This window comes from Hermetia illucens, chromosome 5 (assembly GCF_905115235.1).
Source record: "Hermetia illucens chromosome 5, iHerIll2.2.curated.20191125, whole genome shotgun sequence".
Classification (NCBI taxonomy): Eukaryota; Metazoa; Arthropoda; class Insecta; order Diptera; family Stratiomyidae; genus Hermetia; species Hermetia illucens.
Genome location: NC_051853.1, coordinates 96,983,201 through 97,005,355, shown reverse-complemented (window position 1 = coordinate 97,005,355; position 22,155 = coordinate 96,983,201). Strand labels below are relative to the sequence as shown.

General features: G+C 40.8%; 1 protein-coding gene across 1 annotated transcript in view; it reads left to right on the top strand.

The window, feature by feature from the left end:
- LOC119656764 (lysophosphatidylcholine acyltransferase) overlaps nt 1-22,155 on the top strand; it is an 85,905-nt gene that overhangs the window by 45,296 nt on the left and 18,454 nt on the right. The window contains exons 3-9 of the mRNA XM_038063342.1: nt 12,681-12,898; nt 18,405-18,517; nt 18,589-18,743; nt 18,901-19,038; nt 19,102-19,227; nt 19,333-19,594; nt 19,665-19,803. Of these exons, the coding sequence (XP_037919270.1) occupies nt 12,681-12,898; nt 18,405-18,517; nt 18,589-18,743; nt 18,901-19,038; nt 19,102-19,227; nt 19,333-19,594; nt 19,665-19,803 (1,151 nt within the window). The remainder of the gene's footprint in view (nt 1-12,680; nt 12,899-18,404; nt 18,518-18,588; nt 18,744-18,900; nt 19,039-19,101; nt 19,228-19,332; nt 19,595-19,664; nt 19,804-22,155) is intronic.

Genomic DNA, 22,155 nt, shown 5'->3' with positions numbered 1-22,155 from the left:
ACTGAATCCTACCAGTTTGTCGAACTTTTTTAATCTATCCAAGCATATAAAACGCACTGGTAGGATCAAGTCGATCAAGACGTCTACGAAAGCTTATTCATTAGCAAACAGCTAATTTTATATTGCATATTTAGGTTTTTTTGTTCTTGGTCTTTATATCATCTATATATGTAAATGAAAAATAATACTTTATTTGTCGCAAAGTTTTATTGTAGTATGATCCAAAGCAATAAATTACCACTTGTGCCTTCAATTTTGTGAGCATCTGTACAATAGTATAAATGAAAGACAAAGGGTGACGCTTTTCTGGATTTTTTTATATATTTATAAATTACAGCAAATACATAGAAGACCGGGCGCCATGTTGACGTGCATATAAAACGAAAACCGATTGGGCTCAAATACACATTATTCCACACGCTAGTAGTACAGATCCGAACCACGATTATGTATTTGTACGGATTTTCAATGACAAATAGATCTAATTTGTTAACGTTTTGTAAAAATATCATCATCATCAACGGCGCAACAACCGGTATCCGGTCTAATAAGGAACTCCAGACATCCCGGTTTTGCGACGAGGTCCACCAATTCGATATTCCTAAAAGCTGCCTGGCGTCCTGGCCTACGCCATCGCTCCATCTTAGGCAGGGTCTGCCTCGTCTTCTTTTTCTACCATAGATATTGCCCTTATAGACTTTCCGGGTGGGATCATCCTCATCCATACGGATTAAGTGACCCGCCCACCGTAACCTATTGAGCCGGATTTTATTCACAACCGGACGGTCTTGGTATCGCTCATAGATTTCGTCATTGTCCAGGCTACAGAATGGTCCATCCTCATGTAAGGGGTCAAAAATTCTTCGGAGGATTCTTCTCTCGAACGCGGCCAAGAGTTCGCAATTTTTCTTGCTAAGAACCCAAGTTTCCGAGGAATACATGAGGACTGACAAGATCATAGTCTTGTACAGTAAGAGCTTTGAGCCTATGGTGAGACGTTTCGAGCGGAACAGTCTTTGTAAGCTGAAATAGGCTCTGTTGGCTGACAACAACCGTGCGCGGATTTCATCATCGTAGCTGTTATCGGTTGTGATTTTCGACCCTAGATAGGAGAAATTGTCAACGGTCTCAAAGTTGTATTCTCCTCTCCTTATTCTTCTTCGTGTTTGACCAGTGCGGTTTGATGTTGTTGGTTGATTGGTCTTTGGTGTTGACTTTGCCACCATATATTTTGTCTTGCCTTCATTGATGTGCAGCCCAAGATCTCGCCCCGATTGCCGCCTGCTGGATCTGGATGTACGTCTCGGGTGGTTCTTCCCATGATGTCGATATCGTCAGCATAGGCCAGTAGTTGGGGGGACTTAAAGAGGATCATACCTCTTGCATTTACATCAGCATCACGGATCACTTTCTCGAGGGCCAGGTTAAAGAGGACGCATAATAGGGCATCCCCTTGTCGCAGACCGTTGTTGATGTCGAATGGTCTTGAGAGTGATCCTGCTGCTTTTATCTGGCCACGCACATTGGTCAGGGTCAGCCTAGTCAGTCTTATTAATTTCGTCGGGATACCGAATTCCCTCATGGCCGTGTACAGTTTTATCCTGGCTATGCTATCATAGGCAGCATTAAAGTCGATGAACAGATGGTGCAACTGTTGTGCATATTCCAACAGTTTTTCCATCGGTCTCCGCAGGGAGAAAATCTGATCTGTTGCTGATTTGCCTGGAGTGAAGCGTCTTTGGTATAGCAAGTCCTAGCAAGGTAGCAGAGAATATCTTCTAGATGGTACTCAGCAACGTGATATCTCTATAATTGCTGCACTCTGTGATATCTCCCTTTTTATGTATGAGACAGATAATGCCTCGTTGCCAATCGTCAGGCATTGATTCGCTTTCCCATACCTTGAGCACAAGTTGATGAACCACTTGGTGTAACTGGTCGTCTCCATATTTAATGATTTTTTAGACGATGAATTGCACGGACTGTTTCGCCTATACTTAGTCGTGGCAGTATTTGTCCGTCGTCTTCAGTTGGCGGGACCTCAAACTCGCCGATGTTCTGGTTGTTCAGTAGCTCATCAAAGTACTCAACCCATCGCTCCAATATGCCCATTCTGTCGGAAATCAGATTTCCCTCTTTATCTCGGCAGGATGAACATCGAGGTGTATAAGGCTTCATCCTGCTGATTTGTTGGTAAAACTTGCGCGCCTGGTGCGGTTACTCCCTGTATTTTTCTAGTTCACAGACTTGTTGGTTCTCCTAGGTTTCCTTTTTCCGTGTGTGAAGTCGCTTTTCCACTCGACTGAGTTCGTGATAAGTCTCTGCGCGTGCTCGCGTTCATTGAGAATACAACATTACTCGGTATGCGGCATTCTTCCGTTCTGTTGCTAGCTTACATTCATCGTCAAACCAGCCGTTCCGACTCCTTTTGCGGCTGGGGCCAAGTATGTTTGTGGCCGTATCCATGATAACGTTCTTCAGGTGGTTGTGAAGATCATTTGTTGATGCTTCATCTTCAGGTCCTCTGTTGACTGCGGTTATTGCGGCATCCATTTCCCTCTTATAAGTGTCGTGGAGGGCTGTGTTGTGGATGGCTTCAGTGTTAACTCTCACCTGATTGTCAGAGTGGATTCTAGGTGGCATTGTTATTCGAGCTCGGAGCACCATGCCAACGAGATAGTGATCCGGGTCTATATTGGCCTCCCTATGTGTTCTGACATTCATCAAGACTGAGAGGTGGCGGCGTTCGATCAACACGTGGTCAATTTGGTTGTATGTTTGTGAACCGCTTCCGCGCAAACCAGGTACTTCCAACAACCATTTCGTGTGACCCTGCTAATTGAATAATCCGCAGTCCGTTATCATTTGTATTTTCGTGTAAGCTATGGGAGCCAACGTATCACCTGAATACGGGCTCCTTCCTTACTTGCCTGTTAAAATCCCCAAGTATGATTTTAATATCATATCTGGGACAGGCTTCGAGGGTTCGTTCTACTGCCTCGTAGAAGGTATCCTTCTCCGACTCTGCAGTCTCCTCTGTAGGGGGTGAACGTTAATGAGGCTTATATTTCTAAACTTGCCTTGCAAGCGCAGAGTGCATAGCCGTTCGCTTATGTTTTCAAAGCCGATAACAGCAGGTTTCATTTTTTGTCTGACTAAGAAACCTACTCTGAGCACATGGTTTACTGGATGGCCAGTATAATATATGGTGTAGCGGCTCTTCTCCAGAAAACCGGCCCCTGTCCAACGCCTCTCCTGTAGCGCTGTTACATCAGCCCTATATTGGGACAGGGTATCGGCTAGCTACTTATCAGCTTCATCTCTGTACAGGGAGCGCACGTCCCATGAGAAAATGCGCAAATCGTTATTCCGTTCTCGTTGCCGGGTTTGTCGTTGTATAATTCGTCCAGTCCGAGGCTCCTGTTGTGGCTTCGTAACAAGTTGTTTTGCTTGTAGGGTTGTCAGTCCTACCCAATCCCCAACCTGGAGGACCAGTTAGTACAATTTGTCCCGTTTTTAGGCGCGAGAGTCTCGCCTTCATCCTTCTCCGTCTGCAGCTTTTCGTTAAGAAAGAGCTCCTAGCGGTCACCACGTGGAGGTGGAGATAGGGTTTGGTAGTAGAGCTGTTGGTGTTAGTTCAGCAGGCATTTCCTAGGTTTTATGCTCCATCGTGGGTGCCAATCCATGTTTCGCCCTGGGACCTATACTACCCTTTGATCACTAAAAATATGTATAACTATAATCATCGTTCAGACAATAGAGGTAAGTACAGCGAAAAAAAGTTGAAATTTTTGGTTCCAGATTAGTAGAGTTTGTTTTAGAGGAACTCACTGTGACCACCAAAAACAAATACCCACGATTATCAGATTTGTTAATAAAAAATCTGCATAATTCAAAACCCCAGTGATAATATATAAGATTATTGCAAAAAAAAAAAAAACAAATCTAAAAAAAAAATAAAAATCGAGCGGCACATGGGAAAATCCCCTTAAGAAACGCAGAATATGCTTTCACCTAAAACATTTGAGTGAGCGTTAATAAATCAATCAATGGTGAATTTTTCAGCGTAACTAGATGCGAATGTCCACTTGATCGTCCCCATTTTCTAAACACGCTGGTTTTAGCGTCAAAATTCTTTTTTGCGTTTTTATATTGTAGCATGTGCTATTGCAGGCTTTCCCCAAATATACGTTGCGCCCTTTTACGATGCAGAAGACACAAACCTGTTTCGAGATGTAATTAAGATCACCTGATCTTCGTCTAAGTGCGGTATGGTAATAAAAAAACTGCACATCTCATGTCGTGAAAATCTAAAGACTGCAGGTGGTAGAGCAAACTAATGCTTGCTATTGTTTCTGTTGAAAATGACTATCTGCAAGTCACTTGCAGTATTTTTTTGGGGTCACGGCTAGGTGAATGACGCTGAAAGTGAGAGTAGTCATCATGCAAGCCGACATCTCGTTGTATACGTTCATTTTTTTATACGTTTGGATGATGATGGCTTTCATCTATTCTGGCATTCGGAATTTTTGAAAGATATTTTTAGAAAAAGTTTATAAATTACTGGCCACGAGTTTACAGATTGGATTGCGAATTTTTTGGCTCAGCATCCTCGTTCCTATTCGGGTTTTTATTGATTGTTAGTTGATCGTATCGAAGTTAGATGCCTAAACAATAAAACAATAAACGAAGTTAGATGCCTAAACAATAAATGTTTTATGTTCGATGTAAATGACATCTTACACGATTTTTGTTCATCACTGCGCATACAGGGGAAGAGACAATTGGTTCCCGAGGTACAGTAGTTGTGATTTCAAATAATGTTAGCCAGTAGGGTCAATTTGTCAAAAATCATCATGGATCGTCGCCCGATATACGGCAATTCTGCTTGCTTACACAGCCAGATAATTTTTCGACCAAAAGTAGGATTCGTTTCCAAATGTTCTGAAGCACCGTCTATGGTCATTAACTTTGGGTTGGACTTCCATATCATGTAATCTTATAGCTCTAAGGTAATCAAGCTTATACCTCCTAGTGAATGGTACTATGGTGGTTTTGGCTGGATTGATCCGCAGTCCCACCTTCCTGCACAGGGTACTAGTAACTGAGTACGAACGATGTTAGGAAAATTGGTCTGAAAGATTTAGGGTGAAAAGGATCCTTTTTACCCGCTTTCGTTCGTTCTACTGGGATTCCTTATTATTCTTTCTATTTCGGAGTTACCCGTAATTTCAAATCTGATTATCCTGTGATCAGACATAGAGGGTTCATCCGACACTCTCCAATTCCTGACCATTCCGTTCATTAGAGTATTTCCTAGAGTTATGTCTAGTGCCTCCTGTCTAGTGCTGGTCACAAATGTTGGAGTGTTCCCTAAGTTATATATTTCTAACTTATTGCTAAGAATAAATTCAAGAAGGTACCCAGCTCTTCGATTGGTGCCGCTGCCTCCCCAGACTTCGTAGTGGGCGTTAGCATCGCAGCCGAGGAGAAGTGGTAATGGCCTATTCTCACAATACTTCACCAGTTTTGCGACTTGTTCCCTTGGGGCCCGGATTTCATCTCCTGGGAAATAACCCGATGCCACGACTGCCTCTCGAGTGCTCCTCCCGGCTTCCAATGAGGTCAGGAACTCTGAAAGGCATATGTATTTTAAATTACGCTTAAGAATTATGGAAGCTCTCTTGCACAAGAGGAGTCCCAAATTACGTGCATGCTTCCTCCTTGCAGACCGCGAATCTGTCCCCGGTACATCCAGGGCTCCTGAGCCAGCACTATTCCAATGTTCTCCTTGGACCTTGTCCTTGCAATTACCGCAGATGCAGCTTTCGCATGATGGAGGTTTCTCTGGACTATCTTAGTGCTGGCCATTGGTTCCGTTATTGTTTGGAGCTCTTCTCCACTGTCGGAGTATCGCCCCCTTCTCCTCCGACATGAGCCCTCTTAAGAGCCTCTTCTAGTTTCAGGCCTGCCTGCAGATAGCGCAGGTACCATTTAGCATCTGCGCCACTGAGACCTGTCTCCTTCCTAACGTCTGATACATTTATCTCAGACGTGCTTTTGCTGGTCCCTGCTTTTTGAGCAATGGTGTTCGTTGGTTGTGGTCCACGCAGTATACCAATGTTAACCTTGGATCCACTGCTTGACGTCCCAACTTTTCCTCTCTTGGGTGGAGTCACCTGGCTCTCAGTATTTCGGAGATGTGCCCCCGCCTGATTAACCAGTTTGTGTGCGGTACGGGGCCCCGCTTTATTGGTTTTCGTTTTTTTTTTCTTTGTTGCTTGTACTCATTTGATTCCTACAAGTAAGAGGTCCGCCGTGCCATAGCCCCCCGTAGGTATCAGTGAGGCTTCGTTCGAATACAGTCAGTTATCCCCCACTGCGAACTATCCAATGGGCACGGTTCGTATGACACCCTGGATTGGGGGAGGTGTTTTTCGTCTCTCCAGTTTAGATCCGTAGCGTTTTGTTAATAGTAGGGTAAGCTCCTACAGGGTGTGGCTATCACCACTCACTAACGGTCTTGGTAGGCGAGAGGCTTGGCCCCTGAAAAGCCACGCACCGCCCCAGAGGAGAGACAGCTCATCCTCAGAGAGAGAGAGATAGGTTGGCCCCAGGGATCTATATTCCGCGTCAGTCTATCCTGCAGTGCACTGCTTGTCCCCTTCACTCTGCTATCTCAGCATCATACAATTGCGCTTCTACAATCATATTTTGCCTTTTCGGATGCTGTAATGTTACGCTCAGACTCTTCTCCATATTGAAAAGTGAGTGCGTTGTGGTTTAAATGAGGCTTTCTTCTTAAGAGTTACTCCAGTGCTTTTATACAAAATAGCTATTGATTATGAACCAAGGGATGTTTTAGCGTATTTTAAATCAATAAAAAAAGTCGAAAAAAAAATCCAAAACATTAATATTGAAATCTATTTCCTTTATGAAGAGAGACTGAATTAGAGTCACAATTTTCTGAGTGAATAGAAGGTTAGAAGGTTTTCCGGTTAATATTAAGAAGCTGGTTGAGTTCACAAAACAGAACCCTCTTTTTGAGGTTTTTACTGTCTGTTCACCGCACCCATTTTCTTAGAAATGGTTATTCCTATTGCCACGCATGGGGGAAGGGGGATATACATACGAAAGGGGAGTGTACATTTTTTCCATCAAATATAGCCAGCCCGCATGGCTCAATCAAAGGTCTCGATTAGGAAAGGTGGGGAGTACGGGACTATGAAATGGTAATTTCTTTCACGGACCCATTCTCAGAAACTACTCAGTCGAAAAATCTGGAAAAAATCATAAAGTTGCCACTATATGGTGTCTAGACTATAAGATACCTACACTATGGTGCAAAAATAAGTCGACATTGTTTGAAAGTGTAAAAATTCTCTCATTATAGCGTATGTGTTTCTTTATTATCATATTCTATAATGTGGGAGTAATCTATTCAGTTTGAAATTATGGCTCTCTTTCTCCATGTTCCCCTTCCACTTGAAAGAGAATATTTGTACCGCATTGCCTCAATTTCGGACCAAGCCAAAAACTGCTTTTATAACATTATTTTTTCCCATTTCATTATTGTAATGGGAAAATAAACTTTTATTCTCATTGTTTGAAGTCGTGCTAAGCTATATAACATTTATTTACAATGAGAGCCTTTAGAATTGTAGTACAAATCGAAGTTATTTTTGGTACCAAATTGATAAAAAATCTGTAAGGAATATTATTAATAATTTAAATTCGATTAAACCCTATTAAATTTCCATGCCAAAAAGCTAGTGTATTTTTGGGCGGCTGTTCGTTTCTAGTAGGCGAAAAAGGACTATAGAAGCTTCTGTTCTTGTAGATACTCCCATTAGTGATAGACGATTCAAAGAGTATAGGGAGACGGTGGATTGAAAGATTTCGCGAATCTTTTGTGCAGTTGAAAAAATGGGGGACTATCGTCGCGGGGTCATACTTATTTCAACATGACAACTGACGCTAGCTCTTCATCTACTTATGCTGGGCATCTTTACGCAATCGATCAACTCTGGAAGAGTTCAAGGGGAATAGCAGCTTTTTTTGACAGTGCATATTTCCAAATTATACATTACAATGCCAAATGGCATAAAGCTGTGAAAAAAAGACAAAAATCATTGTACAAAATATTTGGTTTCACGAAATTTTTGTCTGGTATAAAAATGAGTCAATGATATTGGACATTTAAATGTATATATTTTTCATTAGTTTATAAAATTATTAACTTTGATTTCGTTTTTCAATATTTCTGAATTATAGTTCAATAAAATAAAAAAAAATTATTTGGTCAACGAAATAAAAAATTTTTAATTGGGGCTTTTTTCATTTTCGTTTGACGTTGACTCATTTTTGTACCATATGGTGTAATAAAAATTCAAATGAATATTATTGTATTTATTAGTATTATATTTTTTAGAAATTCGAATTTGAAACTGCTTTGAGTTTACTCTAGAATCATCAAATTACAGTAATAGAGACTATAATATAGAGTATGATATTAGCAAGTTTGGTGGAAAATGCACTATTGCTAAACAAACTATATTAAGTCGAAATTTCTGTTTTGTGCAGATTTACTGCAATCTATAACTTATTACGAGCTAGGCGCATATGGGCCAAATATCGCCTCGAGTATATAAGAAATATACAAAACCTTTCATACTGGAAACATCCAGCTTCCGATTTCCCGGCATACATTTTTTTAAATATGGAGGTTTATTCTTACTTGTGAATCATCTCAAATGGTTCGGACACTTACTAGACTAGGTTTATGGATTGCACGGTTATGATCGGTGCTCGGTAAAGTTTGTTTTCTTTTGAGTTATTTGCTGACTTCCAACGTAGATTATCATATTTGTCTACTTTGTTCTAGTTGATCGTTATATCTTAAGTCGAAAAGCTTCACTCCTCTATATACTACTTGGCATTTATTGTCAGACCAATTTTTTCTCTGGTACCGAGTGCTAGATCTTATATTTACTTCTACGACTTTTCTAATTGTATTTTTTATTAGCGCCTAATTTTCATTGATAGATTTATTTGAGAAATCATGCATCTCTATTTCTAGAGAAGAAATAAATATGTATTTACTCTGGAGGGTATTGGTGCTGAATTTTTTGATGTGGCATGCTTTGCGGTATACACGTATGTAAATTATATCGAAAGGCGGCTTTCACTGAATAACGATCCAAATCACACTTAGCGTTTTGAGATGTGCGAATCGCGAGTATTCAGCAGCTCGTCTTTTCTCGAACAATGTGTGATACCTCTGCTCCAGCCAATGGGGAAACAATTCGTTGTTTTTATTATTAAAACTGCAGGTTGTTTTTGTCTATCGGTGTATCGTTCGTCTCCAAATTGTTTGCATATTATTATTATTAAATAAATGCCGAAACCTCTATATTCGGCCACTTGTCGTTTCGTTAAACTCTAAGACTTGCAGTCTCTTTTATGTATAACCTCGAGACTCCCGTAACCGGACTTTCTACATGTATTCTCAACACTCATACGAATAGTTTCGCTGGATTGCATAGCATCAAAAATAATTTTATGATTTAATATCACAGTTTATTTGCAATTAATTAGTTTTGATTTGAACTTATAATCCGACGAATATTGCTTGCTTACAAAAACTTGGTGTCACGGAGGCCGGACTTCGGATCTTTTATATTTCGATGAATGTTCCAGAAAGATGTGTGAATATGTACTTTATTAGTAATAGTTTAATCTCGGAATTCCTTATCGAGGTTTGATCGATTTATATTCAAACATGATTGATTGACCTTGGGTGTAATGATGCACCCACGTCTCATTAGAGGTGAAATGTGCTTCAAGAAATAATCTATACTGCCAAAAGTCTTGCACATGTGAGAAGATCGTTTGCTTTTTAAGGTTTTGTGTAAAACAAAACATTATTAAAATCGGTTTACTGTCTGTCTGTCTGTCCGTTTGTCTCTCTGTTTGTCTGTCTGTCCGTTTGTCTCTGTTTGTCTGTCTGTCCGTCACACGCATTTTTCTCGGAGACGGTTATAGCAATTGACACCAAATTTGATGGAATGGTGGGAACTGTAAACGCTCATGCATACAGTGAGTTACATCCTTTTACGTGGAATTTAATTTAAATTTTTTTTCATCAAACATAGTCATGTGGAGTATCAAATTAAAGGTCTCAATCAATACTTTTCGAAGCCGGTCTTAGTTTTGACATTTGTTGGAATGGTGGGAGGTGCGGTGGGTTGAATTTGATCATATTTGGGGGGGGGGGACTCATAATGTACTGGGTCTCGGTCGTGAGAACTTTGTTTGTGCCAGTCTTGGGTATTTGGATTTGCTTGTTCAGCAAACTGTGCAGTTATTGGACGCAACATTTTGGCAGATTTTATGCCTTTTTACAACAAAATGTTATAACAATGCGTTGCTCACTAGACGTCTTCCATAGGAAGGTCATATTGCACGATGATAATGCCAGGCATTTTTAAGGTTTCTTCCACAATAAAACCTCATCAAAATCGGTTTACTGTGTGTCTGTCCGTGCGTTTGTCATTCAAACTTATTTCCTCAGAAACGTGAACTGTGAATCCTCTTGCATGCAGAGAGTAACATCGTTCTACGTTATGTTTAAGGGTGGGTCTCCATACATGTAAAAGGGGGTGTTGATTTTTTCCCGACGAATATAGTCATGTGGGGTATAAAATGCAATCTATCGGGCAAAGATTTGTAGCACTGATGAAGGGAACTGGTTTCCGAAATATCGGTATATGCAAGTATAATAAATAATACCAGCGAAAAGCAAAACTACTGAAAATTTTAGTGGTAATCCTACTACTATTAAAAAGGTTATAGTAGGTCAGCTCGAGAATGTTAGTACCACATCGAATGGAATATCGAGTAGTTTAGTGTATATACGAGCTATATATAAGTGGAACCATCGTGCAGTCAAATATTCTTACATAAAAAATTAACAAACCCTTGCATATCTGAAACGTCCAGCTTCCGGTTTCGCGACTTGCTTAAAAATGGGCTATGGAATTTGGTTTACATGGTGGAGATTCCGATGTGAGCGATAAAAAACACGGGATAATGTTGATTTCGATGCTCCACTCGATGAAGGTGCATGCCAAACGTGAAGAAAACTTTCAGCTCCATTGGATAAATCAACATATTCCGTTTTTTTGCTTGAAAATAGGAGGAGGTTATAGAAATTAGAAAGTTGCTTATATCTCGCAAAACAATGCTATAAGCAGCTCTCCAGAAACTTTCCTTTATTAACAATAGTGCTGAGTTGATAGGATTGGTGTGATTTGCTGAGACGAGGTGTAGTGAATGATTTGGCCGACAAGGTATGAGGAGTAGATTCTATTTCCTGTATGCCTGAAATATACTTTCCAGGAAAAACTTCAAACTGCAAAAATTTCATGCGAAATTCGCGTTCTTTTAGATTTTATGAGCGTAAAATCGAGCGCTTATCGGGGAATATGACTAACATAATCACCAAATTTGATTGAATTGAAAAAAATACGTGAAAATAAACCTTCTATTGTGGTTTCTCCAATGAAAATAAATGAAATATGAATTTTTAGTCTTCCTCCATACTCACATACTAATTTTGTTTTTCATTTGAAGATCCTTCACACTTCTTCTTCTCTTAGCCCTTCTAAAGATAAAGGGATGAAAACGGGTATCTCTCTAACGTTAGTCCTGGAGTTGCGAAGGCAGGAAGTGAAATCCATAGATGGAGATGCGATCTGCTATGGTTTTTCCATCCCTTGACAGCAACGTCCGGGTTTCCGAATGTTTAGCTCGAATGAATAGCAAGTTTTCGTCGCTGTTCATGGTCCACTTTTCACGGCTTCATGGATCATTAGATACATCCTGGTCCAAGCTACAAATGTGTCAGAATTCAAGGCGTTAAATTTTGTACACGACGTGCAAGGAACTGAAATGCACAAAGAACTTGAGCCACCTTCTGCGTCAAGAACATGCCGACAGGATACTTCAGTAGAATTGCATTTAGAAGCAGGTCCGCCTGCGTGGTCGATTTTCGCTACCTTTCTAGATTTCGGGACGTCCTTTCGTGGTTGACTATATTCACCCTAGATGCTCATTTGGGATATCTTCAATTGTCATAGTGATTACAGATTCATATTCATTGCTTTCATTGCTTCGTCATGAGAGCTGATGAGGTAGATTTACAAAAAAAATTCAACTTTGACGGGTTTCAAATCTAAGAATTTTATCTTATCTAATAAAAACGATTATATCTGTACTCTCGGTTTGCAGATGATTGCCAGCATTTGACTTTAGTACTGTGAAGTTTTGTTTAAATACATATCTGATACTTCATATTTATCATAATAGCTGCAATCAAAGTGTTGTGGGGTACTAAATAAGTCCAATTCGAGGCCTTGTATCAGGGTCTTGAATAATTCCTTTTAATAATGGTAGCTTGTTAACTCACCGATCACCACTGAGGACTAGAGCAATGATTTCTTTAACTTTCTCATCAGGGATGAGGGATGAAATTATCCGATCTGTGCTGAGCGCGCCTTTATATTGAAAAAGGACTGTTGAAAATTGACATTAATTTTTCAAAATCGGAACAAGCTGTCGATGAATTTGAAAATTTTAACTATCCACTGTTTGACACCATTTTTCATTTGTATTTTCAGAGCACTTCGTCGTGTAGCGGCAATTTCCATGCGTTGTCTTTATTTTGCCGGATCATTCAATTTCATCAAATTTAAAGGTACAAAAGCATCAGCAAAAGAGGCTCCAATATTATGTGTGGCTCCACATTCATCGATATTCGACTCGTTGGTTGTTCTTGTTCTCGGACCTCCATCTATAGTTGCAAAAGCTGAAACAGCCTCCATATTATTTTTTGGAAGTAAGTATATTTACTTGGTTTTATGAGTATCACGCTGTAGTTCGTTGTGGGTGATTAGTTATGGAGTTCAAAATTATTTAATTTGTTTTGGTGATCAACTGAGTGGTTGGTTTTAGCAACGATATTTTGATTGGCGAAAAAGGGAAAAACAAATTTTTTGGTTATAGATTGACCGGCGGTTTTATTGGGGTCGGTCGTCAAAAATTTTGTTTGCTCAGATTCCATGTTGCATGAGACGATCATTCCATTTTTGAACAAATTGCTGAAGATTAGCTTTCTTATAAGATGCGAATAAACAATAATCTGCATCAAGGAGTGCATAGGGTGCTGGACGTTGGATGTTCCGTGTGACAGTATCGTTGACAAGAACTGAGAGGAGTGGCGAGAGGATCCTTTCTTGATAAACATCGACAGAGACCCGAAGCGGTTTCTATATATGTACCTACCACATTTCGAACTTTACTTTTGGGATACTGGTAGAGTAATTTAACCCAGCACAAAATCCTCTGGCATTAGGTCTGGTCGCAAACTATATCAGATGTGGCACATGATCTTCTCTAAAAATAGATATGAATGTAGAGAGGGCGATGCTTCTTACCATGTTTTTCCATGATTAATCATGCAGCATGCATTGCGCCCGTAGTTAAACAGTTTTTGTCGAACTCGGTCAGGTTCGTGTTTTTTTATCAATGTCATGAATACGATTGTCAAGAATGCATTCAACAACACTTGAATCGATTAATAATTTGAACATTCTACTGGATTGCCTTTCTTTTCCCATATTGGAATAGTTGTGCTTCCTTGTCAGTCAGATGGTATTCTCCCCAATATTGTCGTTGAGCCAGAATTTTGGATCCCAGCTCATCGCATTCCCCAATGGGTTGTGGCATTGACGGATGGAACTGCTCCACATGTCGGGGGTGCTTGTGGAAGGGGAGGACGGACAAAGTTTTTTTGTTTGAAGTGTTCTCGCCATCTGTCCATCGTGGCTTGTCGATTGCGATCTTCTAAATTTGCCAATTTGTTGACATTTTATTGACGAAAATCGTATGATAGAGCTTTTTCTTCTCATAAAGTTCCATTTGAACATACTTATTTCAAAGACAAATATCTTGCTTCATAAAATGGCTACCAGGCTTGGTTGAGGATTATATATTGAGTTGGGGAAAAAGAAATATCGCATTTTGTCAATAGATGGGGACACTTGAACGTATCTTGTGTTGTACTTATCGCATCGGGTCATACTAAACGGCGATTTGAAAACGACAATCTGTGCCACAAGTGTCTCTTTAACAGTGTTGTGATCGTACGTTTCAGTCTCAAGCTATAGCGCGTCAAAGATGAATCCACCAAGGAAGAAATTCCTCATATTTTACGTTTTTACTACCTGAGAGATAAAAATGCAGCGAAGGCGACCGAAAAAAATTGTGAAGTTTATGGGTCCGATACTGTAACGATTCGCACAGCACAGCGTTGGTTCGATCGATTTCGTTCTGGTGTAGTGGATGTCGAAGGTACACCCCGTACTAGTAGGCCAATCGTCGTAGAAACCAATGAAATCGTCGAAATCATCCAAGTAGACCAGCATGTGAGGTCAGGAACTGGATATAGACTATAAAACCGTTTGGAACCATTTCCAGAAGATTGGATACCAAAAAAAGCTGGATGTTTGGGTGCCACACGAGTTGACGCAAAAAAGTCTTTTGGACCGAATCAACGCCTGTGATGCACTGCTGAAACGGAACGAATTCGACCCATTTTTGAAGCGGATGTGATTGGTGATGAAAAGTGGATCACGTACGACAACCTCAAGCGAAAAAGATCGTGGTCGAAGCGCGGCGAGCTGGCCCAAACCATCGCCAAGCCCGGATTGACGGCCAGGAATGTTTTGCTGTGTGTTTGGTGGGATTGGAAGGGAATCATCCCCTATGGGCTGCTCAACTGTGGCCAGACCCTCAATTCGGTCCTCTACTGTGAGTGACTCGACCGTTTGAAGCAGGTGATTGACCAGAAGCGGCCAGAATTGGTCAATAGAAATGGTGTTGTGTTCCACCAGGGCAATGCTCGGCCTCACACATCTTTGATGACCCGCCACAAGCTACGGGAGCTCGGATGGGATGTCTTATTGCACCCACCGTGTAGTCCGGACCTGGCACCAAGTGATTACCATCTCTTCCGGTTCATGCAAAACGCTCTTGGTGCTACTGAGTTGGCCTCAAAAGAGGCTTGCGAAAACTGGCTGTCTGAGTTTTCTGCAAATAAGGAGGGGACAATGATGTTGCCTTCTAAATGGCAACAAGTTTGCGAACAAAACGGCGTATATTTGACTTAAATCGGATAATTCTATGTATGTTAAATAAAGCGTCAAATTTCGATCACAAATACGGCAATTCTTTTCCCCCAACCCAATATTTTGCTGGTGAATTCTGTGTTTGAATCGATTTCCCAATTCAGCTAGCAATTGCGTGTGCGATGACTTCTTTTTTCTTGCAAAATTTATTTCACTGTGGACTAGTGCGTATCTCACGTTGTTTTAACGGTGGTTTGATTTGCAGGACAGCAACCATCGGAACAGTGTTGAACTCCCGCAACGGTGCGCCACCTGCCTATCTACTAAATACCTCGGAGTTATTAGAGACCTAGCTTGCAATCTTCTGACAAATTACGTCCGAATAGCCTGTCTGCTCTCTCGACTCAAGGAAGGTCAGGGAATTGCTTTCACTAAAGGGGAGAATGAATTGAATTATTAGTTCAAGGAATCGCTTACCGTCTTGTCATTCCATTGGTAGAGCAATATTTTTGGCAACAAGAACAAGAAGAACCCGAACATGATGCCCAACAGACTCCATATGCTAGCGCTCCTCAGTATATCTCCGGCAAGGTTGTCTGAAGAGAGCTCTTTGAATGTGCATAAAGTTGCCAACGAACTCCATCTTACTTTCATAAGAGAAAAATATGTGAACGGCGTTCTGTACTCCATTGCAGAACTGACTGCATGTTCTGCTTTCTCAATCTCGTGCAGGTAAGACTGAAAATCTCCATGCCCACTTAGCAGTTGGGTAAGAAAATTACCAATCTCACTTTGTTCTCGATTCAACCACGAATCTAAATTGTCCACCTGCTCCTTGCGGAGAATAAGTGATCACACTCACGCAATTGCTAACTATTAGGAACATCGAATGAATGGGGAATCAATCTAAAAGTACAATCCGCAAGCGCAAGGTTGAAACCTAGAGCAGTCATCCATTTGGTTGCCGTCGCATCAATATGCTAAGTCTACTTTGCGCCTGTTCAGATGTTGAGATTCGATGGTTTCATAGTGAACGGACGCTAAGAAAGTGATGACGGCCTGTCAGGATATAACCAATTTACATTTTACTGTTCCCATTATAAAGTGTAGCTTTTTCTTCTTCTTCAGCCCTCTCCCGTTCAGAATCAGGGTCGGTTTGTCTTGATCAGTTGCGCCATTTTCCTCGGTCAAAGGGCTGATCTAGATAGACTCCCAAGGCTCTCAAATCACCATCCAGTGTATCAAGCCATCGTTGCTTCGGCCGGTCTTTTGGTCGTTTTCCATCGACATCGATATCAACTAATTTTTGCAAGTGAATTCTCGTCAGCGTGAATTACATGACCATGCCATCGAAGACACCTTTCTCGGAAACTTTCAGAGATGGCGATCCCAATGCTCTGTTAGGTGCGTGGGCTGCCAATGTACAGGTGGTGGGTGATAACCAATTTTACCGCGCTCCCGTACTTTGTCACAGCTAATGACACCGAATCACCGAGTTACTTGAGGAGTCAGATATCGATGCGTTTCTTCCGGGAGGTTGTTGCAAGTTCCTCTGCTTTATTAGTAATGGTGCTGCTTTACTAGTAATCTATAATGCAGACGAGGATTTGTGGCTCGGACTGATTTGCTCATATCCCGGCGCCGCTACGCGTTGAGAATCCTTATTCTTCGACAAGACCGCGTTCCGTATAAAAGGTTTGTGTTTTCCTCTGCGGGGAACGATGTGTGCACGCCAGTTCCGTGTGTACATAGTTAAAAATTCCATTGCCCTCTATTTTTTTAAAAACCCTTTTACGCAAATAATTTGATCTGAAAAGTACTGTATTGATAATAGCCAACCTCATACGCTACACATTAGGAGTTCAATAATCTTAGCAAATGTGAAGAAGGTAACCTACAATAGATACAAACAAGTCGGGATACCGGAAGCTGGGTGCTTCGGGTATGAAGGTTTTGTGCTCATCTTATGTGAGAAAATCTCTATGCACGATTATCCATTCGTATGTAGCTAAGAGTATAAAATATTCCATCATTTGCCAAACTAGAAGATAGACAAGTATGTACACACATATCAATGACATAAATACTGTGTTCATCCTAAATAAACAAGCATTGTCTATTACCGCATAACGATGCATACATATCTATGTGCACATCTAAATTGATTTAACGCATCTTCACGCATTTCCACTTTACTCCGTGCACAAAAGCATACATATATTTTATATAAGTAAATGAAAAAACCCTGGTAACTAGGTACACACATGTCTATTATATTGATTACTACCCGCAAGCTTTATTAGTACATACTCACACATGTCGACTTCGAATAGCTAACACTGATATGCAAATAACTAAAAAAAGCCAAAAAGGGAAAACTAAAACGTCCCCATGGACCCCTGCCACTCATATTAGTTCACTTTATACGATGATGACGTCGTACACGTCTTAGGGTGCAATAAATTTACTTGAAATGCGAACATGTATAACTTTGTTAATAATAGTTAGATTGTCTTCAGAATTATGTCCTAAATAGTCACCTATGTTGATGCCAAATTTTATACTTCTGGAGTTAACTTATGGGGTTTTCCAGTAAATTTATAAAACATGGAGATATACCATTATTAACTTTATTTGTTTCTTATTTAAGCTCCATCTCTCCTATGTTTCACCCAATATCAGGAATAATATTACTTTCGGAAAGTACTAGTCCTTTCATACCCTTTCGTTTCATGCGCCACATGACCATATTCTGTGGAAAAAACATTTACACCCCCGTTTCGCATGTATGGGGGAGCCCCCTTGAAACTCAACGCAAAATACCGATTTCATCTAAGCACCCTGATTTTTTTTTAGAATTTGTATGCGAGTTGTAAGGAGAAGTTGTGACTCCTTACTCGCGCACTTTACAATTCACGTCAAAACTAATACTAGTTTCGGAAATCTTTCATCCCCTCTTTGCATAAATGGGGAGCCCCACTTTAAACTCCACGTAAATTTATGTCACTCACTGTATGCGTGGGGTTTCAGATGCTCCATCTTTCCACCAAATTTCGTTCGGATTGATTTAGCCGTTTGTTTCACACAAAACCTTAAAAAATAATATAGAATTGCCACCACAGTAGCCACTCGCCGAGAGTTTTAATTTCTACCTGTTCACCTCGCTATCAGAACAATAGTTTCTGCTTACTTTTCAAAACTACAATTTTATTCCAGAATTAATAAATTTCACTCAGCCAATTTATGTATGGCGGGAAGATCCAGATTCACGACAGACAACCATCAAGAACATTGTGGCACGTGCTAATTCGGAGGATGACTGGCCACAGGTATTTCTATTACTGCTTGATCGTATTGCCAATTGCTCCTATCAAAACTATTTTCAAATTGCTCGTTGCAGATATTAATTTTTCCAGAAGGCACATGTGCTAATCGCAGAGCATTGATAACATTTAAACCTGGGGCATTTTATCCAGGCGTTCCAGTCCAGCCAGTATGCGTACGCTACCCAAATGAAATTGATTCTTACACGTGGACATGGGAAGGCCCTGGAGTGTAAGTAAAATTTATGATTTTTCCCAGAAACCATTTTCTTTTCATGTTGTCCCCTATAAAAATAGATGCAAACGGCTATTTGCTCTAATATCATATATGACTTTGAAACGTAATACATATTTAAAAAAATAATTGGTTTTCATATTTTTTCCGGCAGCGCGCGTTTACTCTGGCTCACATTAACAAAGTGGCATAGCTTCCTGGAAATAGAATACTTACCAGTTTACACCCCAAATGAAGAGGAGAAAAAGAATCCGAAATTATTTGCGCAAAACGTTCGTGATGTGATGGCCAAGTATGAGTGCTTATGGAATTAGTATGATTTTTTTATATCTTGGCATGGCCTTTCGTATTTTAGGAACCTCAACATTCCAACATCCGACTACAGCTACGATGACTGTGTTGTTATGACCAAAGCCAAGGACATGAATATTCCATATCCCGCGGATATAATTGAAATTCGTCGATATCGCCAGAAGTTGGGGTAAATCCAGATGCAAATTTTCTTGAGATAATCTGTATTCTATATTCGAATGCGATCTTCAACATTTACACTATTTCTTTCTAATCGTTCGCGATATCATTTCAGCTTAGACTCGACGAAGTACGACATAAATCTTCTGAACACATGCAACTATTGCAACATAAATCAGTGGCCAGATTTAGCGCAATTCGCCGATTATTTACATATGTCGGTCAATAATAATGAGAACTTGAAGTCATTGTACAGTCTATTTACACATTCAGATGACAGCCAACATATTAGTTTTACAGCGTATTTATTGTGCGCCTTATTTTTAGCGCGAGAAGATGAGGAGAGTATATTAGATTTTCTAAGAGTAGTTTGTAAGGTGAGTTGAATGTGTGACAATGACATTGATTTGTTCTGCCCAAAAATAATGTCGTTATTTAATTTTTTAGCTGTACCAAGATGGGGAGGGATATCTTACAAAAGAAGGTTTTCGAAGTGTTCTGCTGCACTCTGGAAAACTTTCGAAAGGAGCCAGCGTAGTGCTTATTAGTCATTTCTTCAAAAATGATGCGGATCGCATTAAATTCGGTAAGCCAATTCTTTAATTTTAAGGGTTATAGGTCAAACAAAATATTTATTAGAATTGCTTTTTATCCGTCGTCATATAGCTCTTAAAATAGTGGTCGCAACACATATTTTAAAGGTTCCTTTCCATTTTTAAACAAACAACTAAAGGAATTAAAACCATTGTGTAAGATTATCGACAGTGATCTATCTTTGAATGTATAACATAATAAATGCAGGACATCTACAGATATTGTGTTGGCTGCTCAATGTCGAAAATGGTCATATGCAGTAGCAAATGAAAGGTCTTAACTAGCTACTTCTGAAGCAATTGTTATTCTACGATTTTAAAGTGTAAAGTAGGAGAATGAGGAACTAAGATGTAGGGATTACAAAGTGTAACAGGTTTCCTTCTTAGAGCCTATCCATACGAACAATCGGAAGAAAATTATAACATCCCAAATTATTGATAATATTTCACCATATTCCGGTACAATATTTTGTGGGAATATAAATCAGACGTGTCTTGTCATGACTTTCATGTAAATCCTATTGTGTGTGTGTGTGTGTACGGTGGGGGAGAAGCTACAGCTTCTGAGCTCTCAGGCCGTGTTGGCCCATTGTACTCGCCTCCCCCGTCTAACGGAATATTCCGGATTCGTTAACGTATCGCAGGATTTCCGTTAGTGGATGTGATGCTACCCGTCGCAATTGGAGGACATCGGCACCAAAGATCTGATGCCTGATGCGTCCATAGGCGGGGCATTCACATAGGAAATGCTCCGTGGATTCCGCTTCCTCATTACAGGAGGGACACGTATCATCTTCGGTAATTCCTATTCTGAACATATGCCCAGCTAGTGAATTATGGCCTGTCAGAATGCCCACAATACACCTGCAAGTCCTCCTGCTTTTCGACAGGATAAACTTTGCGGTACGTATGTTGGGCTCTGGCAGGAAAAGTTTGGTGTGTCGAGCAGCATTTAGGCTCTGCCACCTGTCATTATGGGAAACTTGTTCCCAGTTTTTGAAAACAGATTTAGCCAATGCCACTGATACCCCAATTGCTGGCTCCGGTCCCGGCATAGGAGAGATTGACCCCTCTTTCGCTAAAGCGTCCGAGATTTAATTTCCCTCTATGCCGCAGTGACCAGGTACCCAGAGTAGTTCCACCGTATTGAATCTAGACATAGAGTTCAAACGGTTTCTGCATTCCTGAACGATTCTCGAGGTGATCAAAGGACTGCTCAATGCCCTCAGTGCAGCTTGACTGTCACTGCAGATTGTGATGCGCCTGCCCTTCAACCGCTCGCCAATCACCCAGTTTGCCACCCTTAGGATCGCATAAACTTCGGCTTGAAAAACCGTTGCATATTGTCCCAAAGGAAAAGCCCACTTCTCGTTTTTATTCGAGAGGTAGACTCCGGCTCCAGAATCCTCTTCTGTTTTTGAGCCATCGGTGTAGAAGACTTCCGTATATCCCGCCACGCATTCCTCTGGGTCTTCCCAGTCCTCTCTACGCTTCAGGGTAACTACATATCTTCTACCAAACAGATGTATGGGGACACGAGAATCGGAAGGCATTGTAAGAACTGGATTCAGTCCTCCCAGTAACTCTTCCAATGCTCTGTGCCCCCCCCCACATCCGTTGTTTTTCCATAGATCTAATCGAATTAGCCTATGAGCTGCTCTCATTGCAGTGCTTTGAATAAATATATCCAGTGGCTGCAAATTGAGTAGTGCATTCAGAGCTGCGCCGGATGTCGTGCTCATGGCACCAGTGATACCCAGACAAACAGTTCTTTGCAGTGCGGCTAGTTTACAGTGAAAACCTTTTTGTCTCACCTTAACCCACCACACTACGGATGCATATACGAACATCGGCCTAATGATGGCAACGTATATCCACATTACCACATGAGGCCTGAGTCCCCATGTCGAGGCAAAGGTCCGTCTGCACAGCCCATAAGCTATGAGAGCTCGTTTCATCTTTACCTCTACATGTTTGTTCCAAAGAAGTTTTTTATCTAGAGTGACCCTCAGATATTTCACTTCTTCGGAGAGTTGAAGGGTAGTACCCCTCATTTCAGGGAGGCAAAGTCCATCCAGTTTTCTCCTTTTTGTGAATAAAACCATTGTGGTTTTATTTGGATTAACTGACAAACCATGTCTAAGGCACCAGCTGTCTATCAAATCAACGGCACGCTGTATATTCCTAGACACCATTCCAAGATCTCGATCAACAGCAAGTACAGCCACGTCATCAGCATAAGCTTGAGCGTGTATTGGCAAATTTTGCAGTTCGCATAGCAGTGAGTCGATCAGCATACTCCACAGAAGCGGCGAAAGCACACCTCCTTGGGGGCAGCCCTTCGT